The sequence below is a fragment of the Nothoprocta perdicaria genome, unplaced genomic scaffold, assembly GCF_003342845.1.
Source record: "Nothoprocta perdicaria isolate Ctin4 unplaced genomic scaffold, notPer1 scaffold_204, whole genome shotgun sequence".
Taxonomy (NCBI): domain Eukaryota; kingdom Metazoa; phylum Chordata; class Aves; order Tinamiformes; family Tinamidae; genus Nothoprocta; species Nothoprocta perdicaria.
The window spans coordinates 1,050,703-1,067,028 of NW_020455250.1; the positions used below are offsets into that span (position 1 = coordinate 1,050,703).

At 41.0% G+C, this 16,326-nt stretch overlaps 1 protein-coding gene across 1 annotated transcript; it reads left to right on the plus strand.

Moving 5' to 3' along the window:
• Nucleotides 1–521: 521 nt before the first annotated feature.
• SLC39A9 (solute carrier family 39 member 9) lies at nucleotides 522–16,008 on the plus strand. Its single transcript, XM_026038196.1, has 7 exons — nucleotides 522–698; nucleotides 4,507–4,615; nucleotides 6,850–7,059; nucleotides 8,325–8,393; nucleotides 9,689–9,774; nucleotides 10,601–10,735; nucleotides 12,210–16,008. Exons 1-7 carry the CDS (start codon nucleotides 603–605, stop codon nucleotides 12,438–12,440), a joined length of 936 nt encoding a protein of 311 aa, XP_025893981.1. The 5' UTR covers nucleotides 522–602; the 3' UTR covers nucleotides 12,441–16,008.
• Nucleotides 16,009–16,326: the final 318 nt, after the last annotated feature.

Genomic DNA, 16,326 nt, shown 5'->3' on the forward strand with positions numbered 1-16,326 from the left:
GCTCCGCCGCCGACTCCGAGGCGCCCGCCGAGTGCCCCACAAGCCCCCGCGCCGGCCGGAAGCGCCGCGCTAACGGCCGACCATGGAGGGCGCCTGCCACACGGCAGCGCGCGCGCGGGATGCCGGGAGCGCCCGCGCTCGGCTGGGCGCGCGCGGAGTGGGGGGGGGTGGGAGGCGGGGGAAAGGCCGCGCCGCCATCTTTGGTGAGGGCGCTGCGCGCTTTCCCCCCTCGGCCTCGCCGCCATCTTGAGGGCGGGAAGCGCGCGGGCGGGGCGCGCCCCGGAAGAGGAAGCGCCCCGTTGCGGCGCGGAGGTGGCAGTTGGTGGCCGCGGTGGCGCTGGCGGCTGTGGGAGCCCGCGGAGCGACGCGGCCTCTGTCCCCCCGCCCGCCCCCAGGCCGCTCCGTGTCCCCCTCTCTCCGCCGGCCCCGCGCCTCAGGTGAGGCCCGGGCCGCCCCCTCCCCGGCGCGGAGCTGCCGGGGCCGCGCGCGGGGCAGACATGGCCGCAGGCCGCGCCCGGCAGCTCGGTGTCTGCACGGGCTGAGGCGCGCCGCGAAAGCTGCTCTTGGGTTTCGCTCTAAGGGACGGGACAGAAAGCCGCGAAATGGACGATTTCCACTCCATCTGCCTGCTCTCCCTGGCCATGCTGGTTGCCTGTTATGTGGCGGGGATTATCCCCCTGGCAGTTAACTTTTCAGAGGTAAGACAGCTTCACCGGGTGCTAGTTGGCTGCTGAGGAAGAGAAGCAGGCATTAGGTGCAAACTATACCGGCTGTCCCCTTTCAGCTGCGACTGTGCTCTTGTAACTTAAAAAAGGTTTCTAAGGAAAACATGGGTAGATGCTCACTGAAAATCACAGCGTAAAGTTTGCTCAAAATGTACGTAACATCACTTAAGGGTATCAAAATCTATTAAAGTTTCTTAGCCGTAGTCCAGCAAAGCCTCAGCCTGTGGCTGAAGACCAAGAGGACATGGATATTCTCTTAAGGAGTTTATGTCAGAAACTTCTAAGGTTAGAAGTTAACTTCTATTATGTGACCATGGAGACTATGTCAGGGCTTCTAAGTCAGTTCTTAAAATGTTCTCAGAAAATGGGTTTTGGTTAAATGTTTTGCTTCTACTCTTCACTACTGTTTAGATAAAAAATTCTTTGATAATTACAGGAAAAAAAAAAGTCATGTTAATATCTTTGACAACTCAAAGTGTTCTTTTAATACTCAGGATTAAAATACACTGTTTAAAGAGAGAAAAACTGCTGAGATCAAATGTGGGTCCAACTGGAACAAGAATTCATAAACAACATTATTTGGGCTCTTCTAAGAGGTGACATTGTCATTGCTAAAGTGTCAAGAAGTCTCAGAATATCCTCTGAGGCCTGGGGGCTATTTTTTTTTCTCCTTCAGACCATTGACTGTCACAATAGATGTGAAAGTTCAATTACTTTGAAATATTAAGACCCCGGTTTCTTATTTCTACTGGTTACTTTGCTTTTCTTGGAAAGGGAGCAGTTGGGAAGAAAGGCGACTTGTTTCCCTATCACATCTCACCTGGAACCTGTCTGTTAGTCTCATGCTGGCTAGTGCCGTGAAGGCTCTGGGGTTTTATGAACATGGACATGGAAAAAGATGCGGTTCCTTTTGTCATAACATGGTTCACCTGAATGAATTGAAACAATAATATTTTGTGAGGTTTCTCTACCTTCTTTTACCTTTTTAAAACTCTCTCTTGTGCTGATGCATGGAAAGGACTGTCTTGTAAATTTGCCAAGACCATTACCTGGCGCTTTTTTTATTATTATTTATTTAATGAATGTTTTTGAAAGCCACCTGCCGCTTCCTTTTATTTCGATGCAAGTTGCTTTACATTAACAGTAATCAAATACTAATTGACCTGTCCTGTCTGCAATGTTTGTAAATCTGTGTACAGTTTGTAAATCAAGTTTGTTGGAGTATTTCAAACTCTGAATTTCTTCTTTCATTTCTTTCATTTAAAGTAGATTTTGTGAGGACATACATGTTGTACTGATTTGAAAGAGAAGCTGAACCTCTTTACAAATAGATTTTGTGCAAGGAGTATCTGATCTTGAGAATACCTAATTAACAGTTAAAATTGTTTTGTTTAAATTTGACTATGCATTTGCAGTATGGATCACTTTAAACTGAAATGACTGTTTGGACAACATATTCTCTGCTTTGCTAAACATAGTTTCAGCAAAGAAAAAGAATACTTTGAAAGGGCTTCCCCCCCCCCCCCCCCCCCCCCCCCCCCCCTCCTATCCTTTTAGGTAGATATAAATATTGTTAAAAGTATGAAGCCCCAGTATACCCAGGTATTTTTAGACACAGACCAAGCAGAGTTTCATTTTGTTTATGCAGATATGGATCCATTCCCTTTAGTCCTGACTTGCAGTACCCTTCGAGGCTAACCTAGAGCCAGAAACTAGGCTGTACCAGTTCTTGAGGCTCTCGCTTAAGCTGCAGCTGAAAAGCCAAAAATTAAAAGTTCCAGAAGTTTATCTTCTTTAAGTGCCTACTGAACACCTGCAGTGTTGGCTGAAGTAGAACTGTTGGCTACTGAAAGTAGGTGAGACTTCCTGCTGGTGGGTATTTTGGTGCTCTGCTGTTCTAAGGCAAGAATTTGACAAACACTGAGCTGAGGAACATCTGGGTTTTCTTTTAGAATAGAAATATTAAGGTATTGTCCTGTAGGATTTTCCACACTATTTATTCTATTGATATTTTGTCATGAGACATGCCAGTGTTTTGGTAACTAACGATTTGTTCTTAAAATATTCAATTTCCCGGACCAAACTAAATGACTTTCACCCGTCTGGGTAGACTGCAGGTATTAGATTGCTGTATTCATCATCTCTAAGCAGGCCGACTCTTGTTGAAGTAGTAATGTGTTAGTGTGTCATTTTTGTGCTTAGGAAAAACAATCACAGATGTCCAAGTTAAAGTAAGTCATAGTAAAACAGTACCACTTGGTGGCATTTTGGTTTTGGCTCTGTGTGTGTGTGTGTGTGTGTGTGTGTATTTTTGTGTGTGTGTGTATTACATGCATTGTACGTAAAATACATATTGTATAGAGTAAGAGATCATAGTGCTGCCGTATAAAGCTATCTATTTAGGTGAGATTTCTTCAACTTGAATTATTGTGCTCAAAGGAAAGCAGGGGATATAATAAGGTGGTTTCCTGTGAGTGATTTCCTTTTAGTTGCATACTGCTACCCAGGTCCTCAGTAGTTAATACTGCTTTCTGGATAGCACCAACATCTCTTTGTGCATTTGAGATGATGCTGATGGTTCTGCCACAAAGTAGGTGATACGCAGTTGTTACCAAGGACTTCAGGAGGTACTAGGTGTGCTAGGTGTGATACGAGCTATTGCAGAAGGTGTCTTCTGGAGGGGAGGAAACTTGCCACGTGAAGCAAGTTGCTGTACTTTAGGTACCGTTAGATGCTTATGTAATTGCATTTTCGTCCGTGACTTTGACCTTAGCCTGTTAGTGTTGCAATCACAAGCAAACAAAAGCTAATAATAAATTCTTCTTGCACAGGAAAAGTAGAATTTAGTCAAGAGGCACTGCAGTCTAGGGAACAGTGATGTTTGTCTAGGCCTTTTGCCCAAAACTAGTGCCTTTTGAGAAAGGTAATCCTTATGATTTTTTTTTTTTCCTTATGGAATCTTTCCTTTGTTCCTGTAGTCATAAAACTTTTTTCTTAGTCTTTCTCTATACTAAGTATAGCAGACTTAGCAGTTCAGGCTCATACTTAACCAATGTATTATAGGTTCATTTTTTTTATTATTGGTTTTCTTCAGTGTTTTCATTCATTTGTCTTTCTTGCATATGTCCTGGTTATACAGATTAGGAATTTGGGAGGAGCAAGCAATTTCTCTTGTGCGATGCCGTACCTAGGAGAAACTTTGGGAAACTGGCTTTTTTTATATAATTTCTAGTAGGAAGGATATATTTGATCACAAACCCAGAAGGATGATAAAATATAGAATTAGAAGTGTTATCCCTGATTCAGGCACCCTGAATCTTCCTTCACCTGTGTAGGCCTTGCAATTGGAGCACTACAGGATAAATTAGCTATATATATATATATATATATATATAACTGTGTATATATATATTTGTGTGTGTGTGTGTGTGTATATATATATAAACTATAACAATCTTGGGTTTTTTCACATATGTCATGTATCATTTCTTGCCTAATGATAACAATCAAGTCCTTTCTAATCTTCATTTTCTACTTTGATCGTTTGCATCAGAAGTTGTGGACATGTAAAAGGCTGAAATTGGGGCTTTTGAAGAAAAATTATGCGCAGGTGTTGTGGATTATACCCCCCCCCTTTGTCCTAGTACTCTCCCCCTCTTCATTTAAGGTTTAGTAATGAGAGAGAGAGTGTAGAGGAGTTTTTATTATTATTATTATTATTATTATTATTATTATTATTATTATTATTACTGATGATACTTTATTTTATGTTTGCTTGCAGGAGAGATTAAAGTTGGTGACTGTTTTGGGTGCTGGGCTGCTGTGTGGAACTGCCCTGGCTGTCATTGTGCCAGAAGGAGTACATGCACTTTATGAAGACATTTTGGAGGGTAAGAACCAAAGCTGTGTCTATGGATGCTGTTGTTGGAGGTAACTTAGCTTGTGGTGTGGTGATGCACTGGGCCATTTTCTAGGCCAATTAGGATGGAGTGGAGGAGCGAGGAGGCACAGCAGCATGGTGGATAGCCAGTGTAAAATCACAAACTTTTCATAAGCACAATACTGTACATTAGTGGTGATTTGATAAATAAATGTGGTCATGCTGTGGAACAGTTCCGAGTGATCCAGTCACTTGCAGATCCAGTGTTGGTGGCCTTTTATGCCAGGTCATGTGTACTGCTCTGTAAAGTTAACATTTTAACTCTCACTGGAACTTCAGACAAGATGCATGGAAATGCCTTTGGGAGAAGGTCATCTGTGGGTTATGTGCTGTAGCTTCCTGTGGTCATATAGGAGTAGGACTCTCAGACTGGAAGGCATTCCTGTTTGGAATGGCAGCATCCATTGTATGTCAGCAGTGAGGTACCAGCTTCTTCTCTCCAGTTCTGATCTGCTGCCACCAGCCTTTCAGATAGTTTTGCCGCTAATGAATAGCTTAAAGCTAATGGAGTTAACGTCCTACAGAAGCATCATGGGACACATGCCTAAAAGTCTTGGAAAACCTGAGTTTTCAATATTTCGTACTTATTTTTAGTAGTCTTGGCTCATTATCTTTGTTAGTGCACTTTAATTAGTAAAATTATTAGCGTAATTATTAAGCCTGGAGTGATAGTGCTATTACGTTGCCATTGCATAGATAAGATTTTTCAATATGATTAAAATCAGAAGTTTATCCGAAAGTAAGCAGCTGCCTAGTCTTAAGATGGAAAGACGGGTAAAACTGAGGCCGTAGAGAACTTTGCAAATGTATTGTTGTTTCTGATCTTCAGAGAAAGTCATAATCTTCAAAGTTTTGCCATTTTTTTGTTTCCACATATTTTCAACCTTTATATGTATTTATAAAAAATACAGTTTTTCTAGTGTAGGCTTTATTTTAGCCTGCTTTACTTTCCACTACTTTAATGTGTTTCTGGTTACATTTAAAGTAATCAGAAGATAATAAATAAAATCATCCATAACTAGAAGGGAAAGCAGCTCTGATTATGTTTTTATACAGTATTGTAATGTGTGCACTGTAATGTAGGATCTCTAATGAGCTGTAGTTGTGGGTTTGATCTTCATTCCATTTTATTTCTAAGTAGACTTATTTTTTTCTAATGGTATAGTTAGCAGTAAATGCAGTTACTGAGAACTGCCTATTTTTTCACTAAGTGTGGTATATTGGTCATGTATTACATCTACATACATCTTACAAACTATTAATTATATAGTATTTATATTTGAAGAGAAAAGGTAATTCCCATTAGTAGTAAAGTCAAACATAGGCATCTGTGCAAAACTAATTTGTTCTAAGCGAGCTTCAGATGTTTAATTTCCTAACAAATTCTCCTGACTAAAACCATTCTCTCTGTAAATAAAGGTTTAAGTAACATTGATAATAATCTTTCGTGTAATTCTGTTTTCTGATGTCCTACCTGAAGGAGAGACATCTCTTACTCCAGAGAGATGAAATTTACAGCTATTACAAATTTAACTACAAAAAATAAAATAAAAAAGGCAGCTCTCCCCAGTCTTTGACCAGTACCAAAAAGGCTGTGTCCTTGCAGATGTTGTTGCCCTGTGTGTCAGACTGGCTTGCAGAAGCAGTAGTTTCCCCTTGGACATGAGCCAGCTTGGAGGTTTTGAGGATGTTGTTGGGAGCCGTTACGTAGAAGACTACTGGGAATGTTACATGTGCATTCCAGTAAAACCTTCCTCTTCAAAGACATATAAGTTCAGCTCTACACTCATTGATCAGTGTTGAAATTGAAAGTTTTATATAGTAAAGGTTTTGCTTCTGATGGCTCATGCCAGAAGTATAAAGATCATACTAAGGCAAATGATAACAAAGTCAGTAAAACTGCATCATATCTCTGTTTTCTAAGAGTCCTTGTAGATAGAGACATTTGTCAGTATTTCTAACCTACAAAGCATTTGAAGTTTTTTCTGCAGAAGATGTTTGGGAGGGGCAAACAAAAGGAGGTCAACCAAGCAAATGCATGCTGCCTAAGAAACTGGACTGAGAAAGACTTGATGATGAATTTTGTGTTTTGCCCACGGCTGAGTGAAGAGAAAGGAGGAAAAGAAGCAAGAATGACATATATAGGCCATTTTCTAATCTGTGTGCTTGCTTTTTTTGCCACAGGGAAGCATCGCCCAGCAAGTGAGGTGCAGCATGTGGTGGAGTCGGAGAAGGTAGCAAAAATCCCAGTTGTGCATGAGTATGGCCATGACCATGAATATGGCCATGACCATTCCAGGTTGCACGCCTACATTGGCGTTTCCCTTGTCCTTGGCTTTGTCTTCATGCTCCTAGTGGACCAGATAGGCAGCTCTCATGTGCACTCTGCAGATGGTAAGTAAAGATTCACTTCAGTTGTACTTGCTAGCAGGTAGTCTTTATTAAGAAGGTGCTTATTTTTTTTTTTTTTTCCTTCCTGGATGCTGCTGGGTTTTAATGTGATCAGTCGAGTTTTCAGTCCCTTTTAAGAGAGGGTACTTGGATAATCAATTTTCAGGGGAATCTGTGTACAGTTTGTGACCATTTCTAATGTCCTTCATCAGAGCAAAGAGCAGAAAATTGACTGCTTTTGTTGAGCTGGTAGAGGTACATGCTTTAAGACAGGGTACAAAGTACAGTTTTGTTTGGCCTGCATCTCTGACATGGGAAATGCAGTGGTATTTTAGCAGTTTTTATCAGGTAGGCTCAAGAAATGCTTTTTCCTCATTGGAACTAATATCTGGTCGTTCTGTGAGTGCCAGGCCAGGGATGCTAGTGGTGGGAAGAGAGCAACCAGAGGATGGGGCTGGACATTAGGAAAGGAGCAGGGCTTTCTGGCAGCAGTACACGTTTGTCAGCATGCTTGCAGACAGCTTTTCAAACACTGTATAATTAAATAATAATGTACTACACTAGAATTAAATAGTAACTGTTGAACTGTTTGTAATTAGTTAGTTGAAGAACTGCCTGTTTTGGTTCTCATGTGAGACTTGCCTGTCTCATTCATGTAGTCAGAATAATTATCAAACAATTGCAGGCAGGTCCCTTAATCTAAAACAATACTGTCTGTTTTCTTTGAGATGTATAATGTTAAAGGGAAATTTTTGCAAGTCATGGCAACAAGTAGAATTTAAAGCTTACTAAGGAATTGCCATAGAACCAAGGTAATGGAGGCTGACCAAGGTAGTCCTGTGAAGGAGAAGACCAAAGCTGGGCTACATGGGCAAAATCATCCAGGACCCTGGGAGTAGCTCTGGATGCTAGTAATGGAAAATGGACATTTTCTGCTCATGGTAGCACAGAACTTTAAAATTGGGGTTTGAAGTTAAGAGCAAGAACTATAGCTGCCTATGGCAATGACCCCATAAACTGCAAAGAATAGTCTATGATCCTGTAACTTTTTTGCTGAAAGATCGTAAGGTGATTTGGTAGTGTTAAGTATTGAACTACTTTATAGGAAATCTAATGCAGAAATGCAAAAGATCAGTTGGTTTGGAATTCTTGTCTGAGTAAGCTTCTTATCACACCTAGAGCCTACATGCTCATATGCTATAAATTTTGTTCCAGTTAATTTGTGTATATGCTCTCCTTAATCCTTAATTTCCTAATGACCATTTCAGATCCAGAAGCTGCAAGATCAGGCAATTCCAAAATCACCACAACATTGGGATTAGTGGTCCATGCTGCAGGTAATGTGGCACCTACTGCTACAGTTTGGGAAGGACTTCTGTGTAATTTAATTTGACTTTAACCTATGGAAATACATGCATTTTAAATTGTGTTATCATTAGCATGTGGAAAGAGCCATGAGGAGTGTTTAATGTTAAAATATGCTACAGTACACATCTTTAATAACCTTCAATTAACTCTTTAGTAGTATTTGTGCAGGTTTAAACAGCTGTCAGAACCTAGAGGGTCCCTTTATGGCTTAACTGGCCAGTTAAGGGTTATGCAGAGGTGTTTTTGAAGGCTATCGGCTTTTACTTTCGTAACAAAGCAAAAGAGGGGGGAAAGCGAAGTTTCACACACACCCCACACCCCACAAGACCTAATGGGAAAACATACTCCAGTACTCAGAATTTTGCATGGAAATTTTATACTGCTATGATGTTTTCCCTCTTCTTTTTCCCCTTTGAAAACTTGCTTTGTGATGCTCACTGTCTCCCCCTCCTGTTCCTATGCTGGCTGCTTTAGCTGTTACTTTTCAATATGGGAAAATGTATGTTTGATATGTAGTGAGAAGCCCTTTTGGGTCTGTGATGTCAGCTGAGCTGCAGAGGGGTTTGTTTGCTTGGTTGGTTGGTTTTATATTGACTTTTGCAACTCTCAGCTCTCGAATGTATACCACTCAACACAAATTCATTTTGTAATTCTTGCTTTTATTGCAAATATATTAGATGATGATGCTTTTTAATATCCCCTGTCGTAAGCTATTGTGTAGGCTAAGATTTTGAACAAAAGATGTTATTTCAATTATAAAGTATTTATGTGTAAAGACTAGTAAAATCCATTTCCTATTTCATTGGTATAATATTGTTAAATGGTGAAAACTATAATTTTAGGTATTCATTTAAAAAAGGTAATAAATCAAGCCACTGTAATGCAGAGAATCTTAAATGGTGCTATTTTATTTTATTTTATTTTTGAATCTAGATAGGAAGCAAATGCTACAAAGAAAATTAAAATTGCTAAACTTGTTACCCGATTCTGTCTTCTCGAGACGTGTCAATACTAAATAGATTCTCAGTTCTACCTTGCTGTTCTTATAGAAAATGAGATGGCTTCTGCTGAGGGCTGATTGAAATTTTAAGGTGGTTGTGGCTTTAGAAGCAAAGGGGAGTGAGTGATGTATTGGGCTGGTGGTATTAATGACTTTTCGAGTAAAAGGACCTTTTCAAGTCAGCATGCGTGGTACTGTCAGCCATTGAAAGAAATCTGGAAGTTACCTGGATGAGTAATGCATGGACTTGCACTCCTTTTTCAGCTGATGGTGTTGCATTGGGTGCAGCAGCCTCCACATCCCAGACTAGTGTCCAGTTAATAGTGTTTGTTGCGATTATGTTGCACAAGGTAAGTCACCATCCAGAAATCTGTCTTTTAAGGCTTCTTAAAGCGTATAGAAGTTCATAAAGATCTAAGTTCCTAGTGATGCAATATGGAAGTGTGTTATGTCATTGAAATGAACAGAACCGTTGCACCATGTGAAGGATATAGGTACACTGGTACCATATACAGCTGGATATCAAATGGAGGATGTAAAGTCGGAATAAGGCAAGGAGGAAAGATTCTTACTGCCTGGCTTGGAAGAAGGGTTAAGAAGTGCAGCACCTTTGTGCTAGCTTTTTCTGAAACTAGTAAAAAAGGATCAGATTTTTTTTCTCTTCCAGGAGATATTCTACAGGGTGAACCACAGGGGCATATCCTAGTCTATTTCTTCCAAGGAGAAAAAGCAGCTTTGTCCTGACAATGGCAATTCTTGCCTTTGTGTGACATTCCCAAGAATATGGGGAAGATAGGCCTTTTATTGTTTAAAGAGTTCATCCTTTCAATTTTTATAATATCAGCATACTAAAAAAAAAGTAGTAGTAGCTTCAATATCAATCATATGTTTTTCTGCAGAAAAGCTTTTAAACATTTTTCTGATCATAACTAACTAACGCTGACTCTTGACGTCAGAAAAAAAATGTTTTTTTTTCTCCTTAAAACATTCATGTGTGTATGTATGTCAACTGTAGTTCCCAAATATTTCATGAGTGGCTATATGGCAACACGTGCACCTATTAGTTTATCATATGTTGCTCTGAATTTTTTTTTACCTAATTGCGTATCTGGAATGTGAGGAAAGCAAGATCTTACTATTGTTATTTCAGTGAATTGTTTCTTTTTTTTTTTACAGGCACCAGCTGCCTTTGGCCTCGTTTCCTTCCTGATGCATGCTGGGCTGGAACGGAATAGAATCAGAAAACACTTGCTGGTCTTTGCATTGGCAGCACCTGTTATGTCCATGGTGACATACTTAGGGCTAAGCAAGGTAGGTCGGTGACTTAGTTCTGCTCAAAATGCAGCTTAGCAGTAGGGTTTGAAGAAACAAATATGCCAAACTGTTCTAAAAAAAAAATCAGATTGGAACTTTTTAATTAAAAAAGTAGACAAAAATGGTAGCAATATGTGTGTATGATACAGAAAAATAGCCCTTGCCTTCCGTCAGAACCAATTTTCTTCACCGTCCCAGAACTGGTTGTCTTGTCTTCAAAGGTTAAATCTTCTGTGCTAGAGGCTGTAGAACAGCCTTTTTGCCTCATACTTATCCTACGTCATAGTTTTGGCCTGACTTCATACAGATAATAGCCTATGAAATGAGCAATGATGTGTTTATCATCTGCCCAAAGTTTCTTCCTTCTGTTGCATTTTCTAGGGCACTTCTGTAGTTCTAATTGCTGTAGTTTTGCCAGTGACCACACTGTGAAGTCGTGTATACAGAATCTAAAGTGTGTCATTAAACTTAATGCAGGAAGAAACAGATTAAGTAAATCATCTAGGATAATTCCCCTGCTTGCTGGAATGGAGTTTACACCTGGTACTGCAGCATAGGATGTGACAGAAAGGGTTGGTTGGGTTTGTAAATAGAAATCAGATTGGTGTTTGAGCACTTGCTTAATACAGTCTGGCTGAGAGTTCATTTTGCACTTCAGAAAGAACAGAAATGAAGACATAAAGGCTGTCACAGTGGTTAACATAGCTCCAGGTAGAGGATATTCATCTCTGGAAATGTAACTGAAGACTTATATGACAGAAGTAAAATCACACTTGAGTAGGAGATTAGGAAGCTTTTTCAAACTGATATGAGCAGTCTTGCATTTCATTACACTTGGGCGTGTAAGGTGATCTTAACCCTACTGCGAAAGAAGTGCTCAAACTTTTGATTTGGAAGATGCTTATCTTTTACAAAAACTTGCATGGAAATTCTGGCAAATAGGACAAGTTTGCTTATATATATATATATATATATATATATATATAAATGAAATATGAAAGTGTGATCATTTGGGGCTTAAATTAAGCTGAGCTTGCATCAACTTCCAGGGCACTAGATTTTTAAAGGCTAACAGCTTATTTAAACTCTTACTGTTTTGAAATATGAAAAAATCAACACTGAGTGTTCTTTATAATGAGTCCTTTAAGTTTTGTGACTTTGCAATCTGACTTTCACATTTTTAAAACCATATTTTGGTTTCTGTTGTTTCTACATAAACTCGGATATGGGTTCCTGGAAGTGTAAAATGAACTAAGTATGAAGAGAGATGTCCTCATTTATGCCCCCCAGTCAGCAGTGTCAGTTTCTACTTGAAAGGTGCAACATTAAACAGCACTTTAAATTGTCATCCCTGCGAGAGAATGAGTTGATGAAAATCCTGCTGCCTGTGTCTTCACAGAGCTTGTGTTATTGGTTGCAGAGATTCTGCATAGCCTCATTTTTCTTCTTTTTTTTTTTTCTCCATTCTCAGAGCAGCAAAGAAGCCCTTTCAGAAGTCAATGCCACCGGAGTTGCAATGCTTTTTTCTGCTGGGACTTTTCTTTACGTTGCAACAGTTCATGTCCTCCCAGAAGTGGGAGGCATTGCTCACAGCCACAAACCTGAATCAACTGGAGGAAAAGGACTCAGCCGTCTGGAGGTGGCAGCCCTAGTCCTAGGATGCCTTATTCCTCTGGTTTTGTCCATTGGACACCATCACTAAACACTTGGAATTCACCATTCTCCTTGATCTCCTTGATTCGACCTGAGCAGTAAATGTCGGCTGCTCCCTTTATCGTTGTCTGTCTTACCATCATGCATCCCATCTACTTTCATGGAGTTCAGAGGGAAGCTTGATTGCAAAATGAGGAATACTGGGAAAGTTTTTAGTGTAGCAAAATGTGCTTTGGCAGCCGGACATTAATTCTATGTAATTTTCTTTTTTTTGAAGACATTTCTATTTTAATTGTTACTTCTGGCCCTAATCTCAGGGAGGATGGAATTTGGAGTTGAAGGTGAGTGGGGAAGAATTTAGTGGCTCATCATGAACTTGCAGTCACCCAAGTATCTTGCAATTGAGTTTTCACAGATGATAAAGGAACAAAAAAGGGCAAAGGATGGCTGCCTTTTAGAAGGTTGAAGTCTTCTTACTGGTGAAGTAGGGGTTTCTCCCCCCTTGGTTTTATATTGTCCTGGCAGTGTGATTGTTTTTTGTAATGTTTGTCACAAGCAGTGTTGTAGAGGTGACTTGCACTTCGGACAACACTGCTGTTGTGATAGAAGTATCACTGGTAGGAAATAAGTTCTGGACAACATGTACAGTTAATATAGGAGATGAGAATTCAGCTTGGTCAAGCGCAGATGAGTTCTGCAGAGCATTCCATTATTTAAGACAAGGGGTGGAAGTGAGAAGAATATTATTTGGATTGTTTATGCAGTTGTTGGTAACCTTAAAAAAGGCAGAACATCTTGGAAGATGATCTTTCAGCAAGTCAATAAAGTGTAGGCACTAAAAAAGTTAGCAGAAATTAAATATTTGGTACCGTGATTACACTACTTCTGTGCTTGAGAAAGAAATCCACAATGTCTTTTGAAATCAAGCAGTTCTGTGCTCTGAGGAATAGAAATCTGATGGAAACAGCTGTTGAGGGACCAGAGAACTTTACTAGCTCTTCTTTAAAACTTTGAACCACAGAAATCAGCAGGGTATGTGTTTTATTCTTTTTTTTTCCTCATTAAATAAAAAGTATTAAGGCTAACACAACGAGATCTTTGGTTAAATATTTATACTGCAGATAGCATATGAAGTGCATCTAAAGCAGTTCTAAACGAAGCAAGCTGTTGGGTTTTCAGGGGACACGTTAGGCATTTTAATTTGCCTTTGGGAATCCTACATTCACCTCTGGTAATCACGAGTTTTGATCAATCTACTTGAGGATTTATGGCCAACTGCTGATGCCTGTCAGTGTAGATGGGTGATAAAACATCCTTTCCAAGGCATAGCCTTCCCTTGTCGGGCATCTTTTTCTCTCCTGCAAAATACATTATGCTCTAAAAACTGTGATGTATTAAAAACCCCGTGATGCTTGACATGCAAAGACTCAAGACATAATTTTTTTTTTTAGGGGGGGCAAAAGGTAAACCTTTTAATTCTGTGCCCATGCTAAGCTATATTCTGTCTGCACTTTTTGAAGTAATATTGCCAAATACTTTTCTGTTCTTAGTTTTTTGTTTATTTGAAATGGAGCTTCCAAGCTTGAATAGTTGTTTTCCTGAAGTGCTTATTGTTGCCATTTGAATGTAGGTTCTTTTTTCTCTCTTTTTTCCCCCCCTCTAACACCATTTACTGCTTATACTACAGAGGCCATGGTGCCTCTTAACTTTACATTTCTGTAACTGTTCCGTTTGTCCATTAGTTCAACAAGAGTTATTGGCTTGACTTCTGGGCTCGCGGGCGCTCTGTTTGCTTCACAACAGCACAGATGTACTCCAGGGTTGAATTTAGTAATAATTCCTGGGATTGCTTGCTAGGACACAAGAGAATATTTTCAAGTAGAATTCGTGCACGAGATCGAAACGATCTTCTTTGACGGTAGCCTTCCACAAAAAAATTTGTCCCAGAAAGCCATTGTGTAAATACTGACAGAGAGGAGATCCTCTCGGGCCCCTTGCAGTTGCTTTTTTCACCCTACAAGTGCAGCTCCCAAGTCGCCTGTTCGTGGGTGAGTGCTGCAGGTTACAGAGCTCCCAGCGCTCGCCCTGTTTGCCCTAATTAGTCCTTCATGATCTCACTGTCCTGCTCACAGGAATTGCCAGCTCTGCTGGAGAGGCAGCTCTGTTCCACAGCAGATGCTAATGTCCCATGGAAGAATGATTATTTTTATTATTATTATTATTTTTAAGTGTGTTGTCTGCTGAAGTGTACAAGTCGAGCCATTTTTCTTTTCCTCCCACTGCACCTGAGACGGTTTCCATTGCAGAGTGATTGTTTTTTCCCTTGCAAACCAAGCCAAAGATGGGTGATGCTGACTTGCAGCAGCTTGCAGAGCACCTGCTTTAACTTTTGTTTTTCTGCAGGAGCCTTGGGTTTCTCTCATAACTGCTAGTTCAGTAGCCTTTAGGTAGAGCACACATGATCTGGAGGCTCAGCTTGGTGATGAAAGTGTCCCCCAGTTAAGCTAGCATCAAGACTTCGTGCTTATTTGATGTTTAACAGTTACCGTGGTTAGGGAGCCATGCAGGTAAGGTCTCCTGCAGTGGGTTTGTACCTCTGTACCTGTACGGTACCTTTTTCTATGGACATGTGTGTTGAATCTGATGGAAGATGCTACAGTCAGCCTGTCTGCAGCTGCCTGAACCGCCGGCATGTTCATCATAACAGGTTCCTTTGCTGAGAGGTCTTGCCTCTTGTTCTTCCCACCCCTCAGATCATGTTTGCAGCTTTTGGGACAGCCACCAGAAATGCTAGTCCTCAATTTAATGATTGAGAGGCCAAGTTGTAACAGCAGGCAATGGTTTTTAAATGAAAACATGGATAGCCCAAAGTTGGCACTGTAAGTCCAGTGACATGTAGTTTCTGTTTTGTTACACGGCTTCTGTGGACCTCTTTCTCTGTCCATGTAGAGCTAGCAGCAATATTTTCTAGAATTTAGCTAAGGAAGCTTTTGGTTTTCTGATAAGAGTATGAAATTTCCAGTGACCAAACTCTTCCAAATTGTTGTTCTGCATGGAGGAGTATTTTCCTCTGGCATGGAGTTTTAAGGAGTTAAAATATTTTATTATATTCCTTTTTTATCTCCTCCCCATCTGTCACAGTAAATCCAAGCTCTGCATTTAGCCGGGGCCATCTGGTGTCACTTTCTACTCCTCAGGGGACCTCGGTGTGAACAAATTCTTCTTACTGTCCCCGTTTGGAGCAGCCACCTCTGCCTGTGCGCTCTGCCGCGAGCTAGTGGCAGTAGGTCGGGCAGGTAGCACACTAAGTGCCAGGCGTTTTTCTCCCTCTCTCCTGTAAATCCCCCCAGTAGGAAATCTGTAATTGCCTCAGCTGGTTTCTCAGTTCCTGATTTCTTATGGGCAGTAGGAATTGGGCTCAGGCTGTTTCCCTCAATTCCGGGGTGTTCTGCTACTTTACTTACTATTCTAACTTCCTTATTCTTTGTATAAAAAAGGGAAATACTTTGTTTTCAGCACCTGCTGAGAGATGCAGAAGCTGCTCTGATGTGACTCGGACGAGGAGGGCAGAGCCATCACGCCGGGACGGGTGTTGGTGATAACTGTTCCGTGCAGTGTCAGGTGCCAGGTGGCTGACACAGACACCCCCGTTGGATTGTGTACGAGGATAACATTGTTCGGGACACCCAGGAAAAGCTCCCGTGTCTACTTGGAGCCCAGTGGTGTCTCCAAGGGGTTTTTGGCAGCGGCTGCTGTGTCTGTGGTCCGAGCTTTGTGCAGGGTGGCAGGGAGGTGCTGCGGGAGCAGCGTTGCTGCTGCTCCCTTCTCCCATGCTTTCCTGCATGGGACCGGCATGGCAGAGCATGAAGTGTGTTCTTCCCGGGGCAGACGGAGCCCCTGCGGTGCATTGGGATGAATTTCAGATTCCTGTTCAC

Excerpts from the sequence above, each read along its gene's own strand:
- SLC39A9 (XM_026038196.1), top strand. The coding sequence starts at position 603 with ATGGACGATTTCCACTCCATCTGCCTGCTCTCCCTGGCCATGCTGGTT. Across the intron at positions 7,060-8,324 it reads TCATGTGCACTCTGCAGATG|ATCCAGAAGCTGCAAGATCA; the intron begins GTAAGTAAAGAT and ends TGACCATTTCAG. Across the intron at positions 10,736-12,209 it reads CATACTTAGGGCTAAGCAAG|AGCAGCAAAGAAGCCCTTTC; the intron begins GTAGGTCGGTGA and ends CTCCATTCTCAG.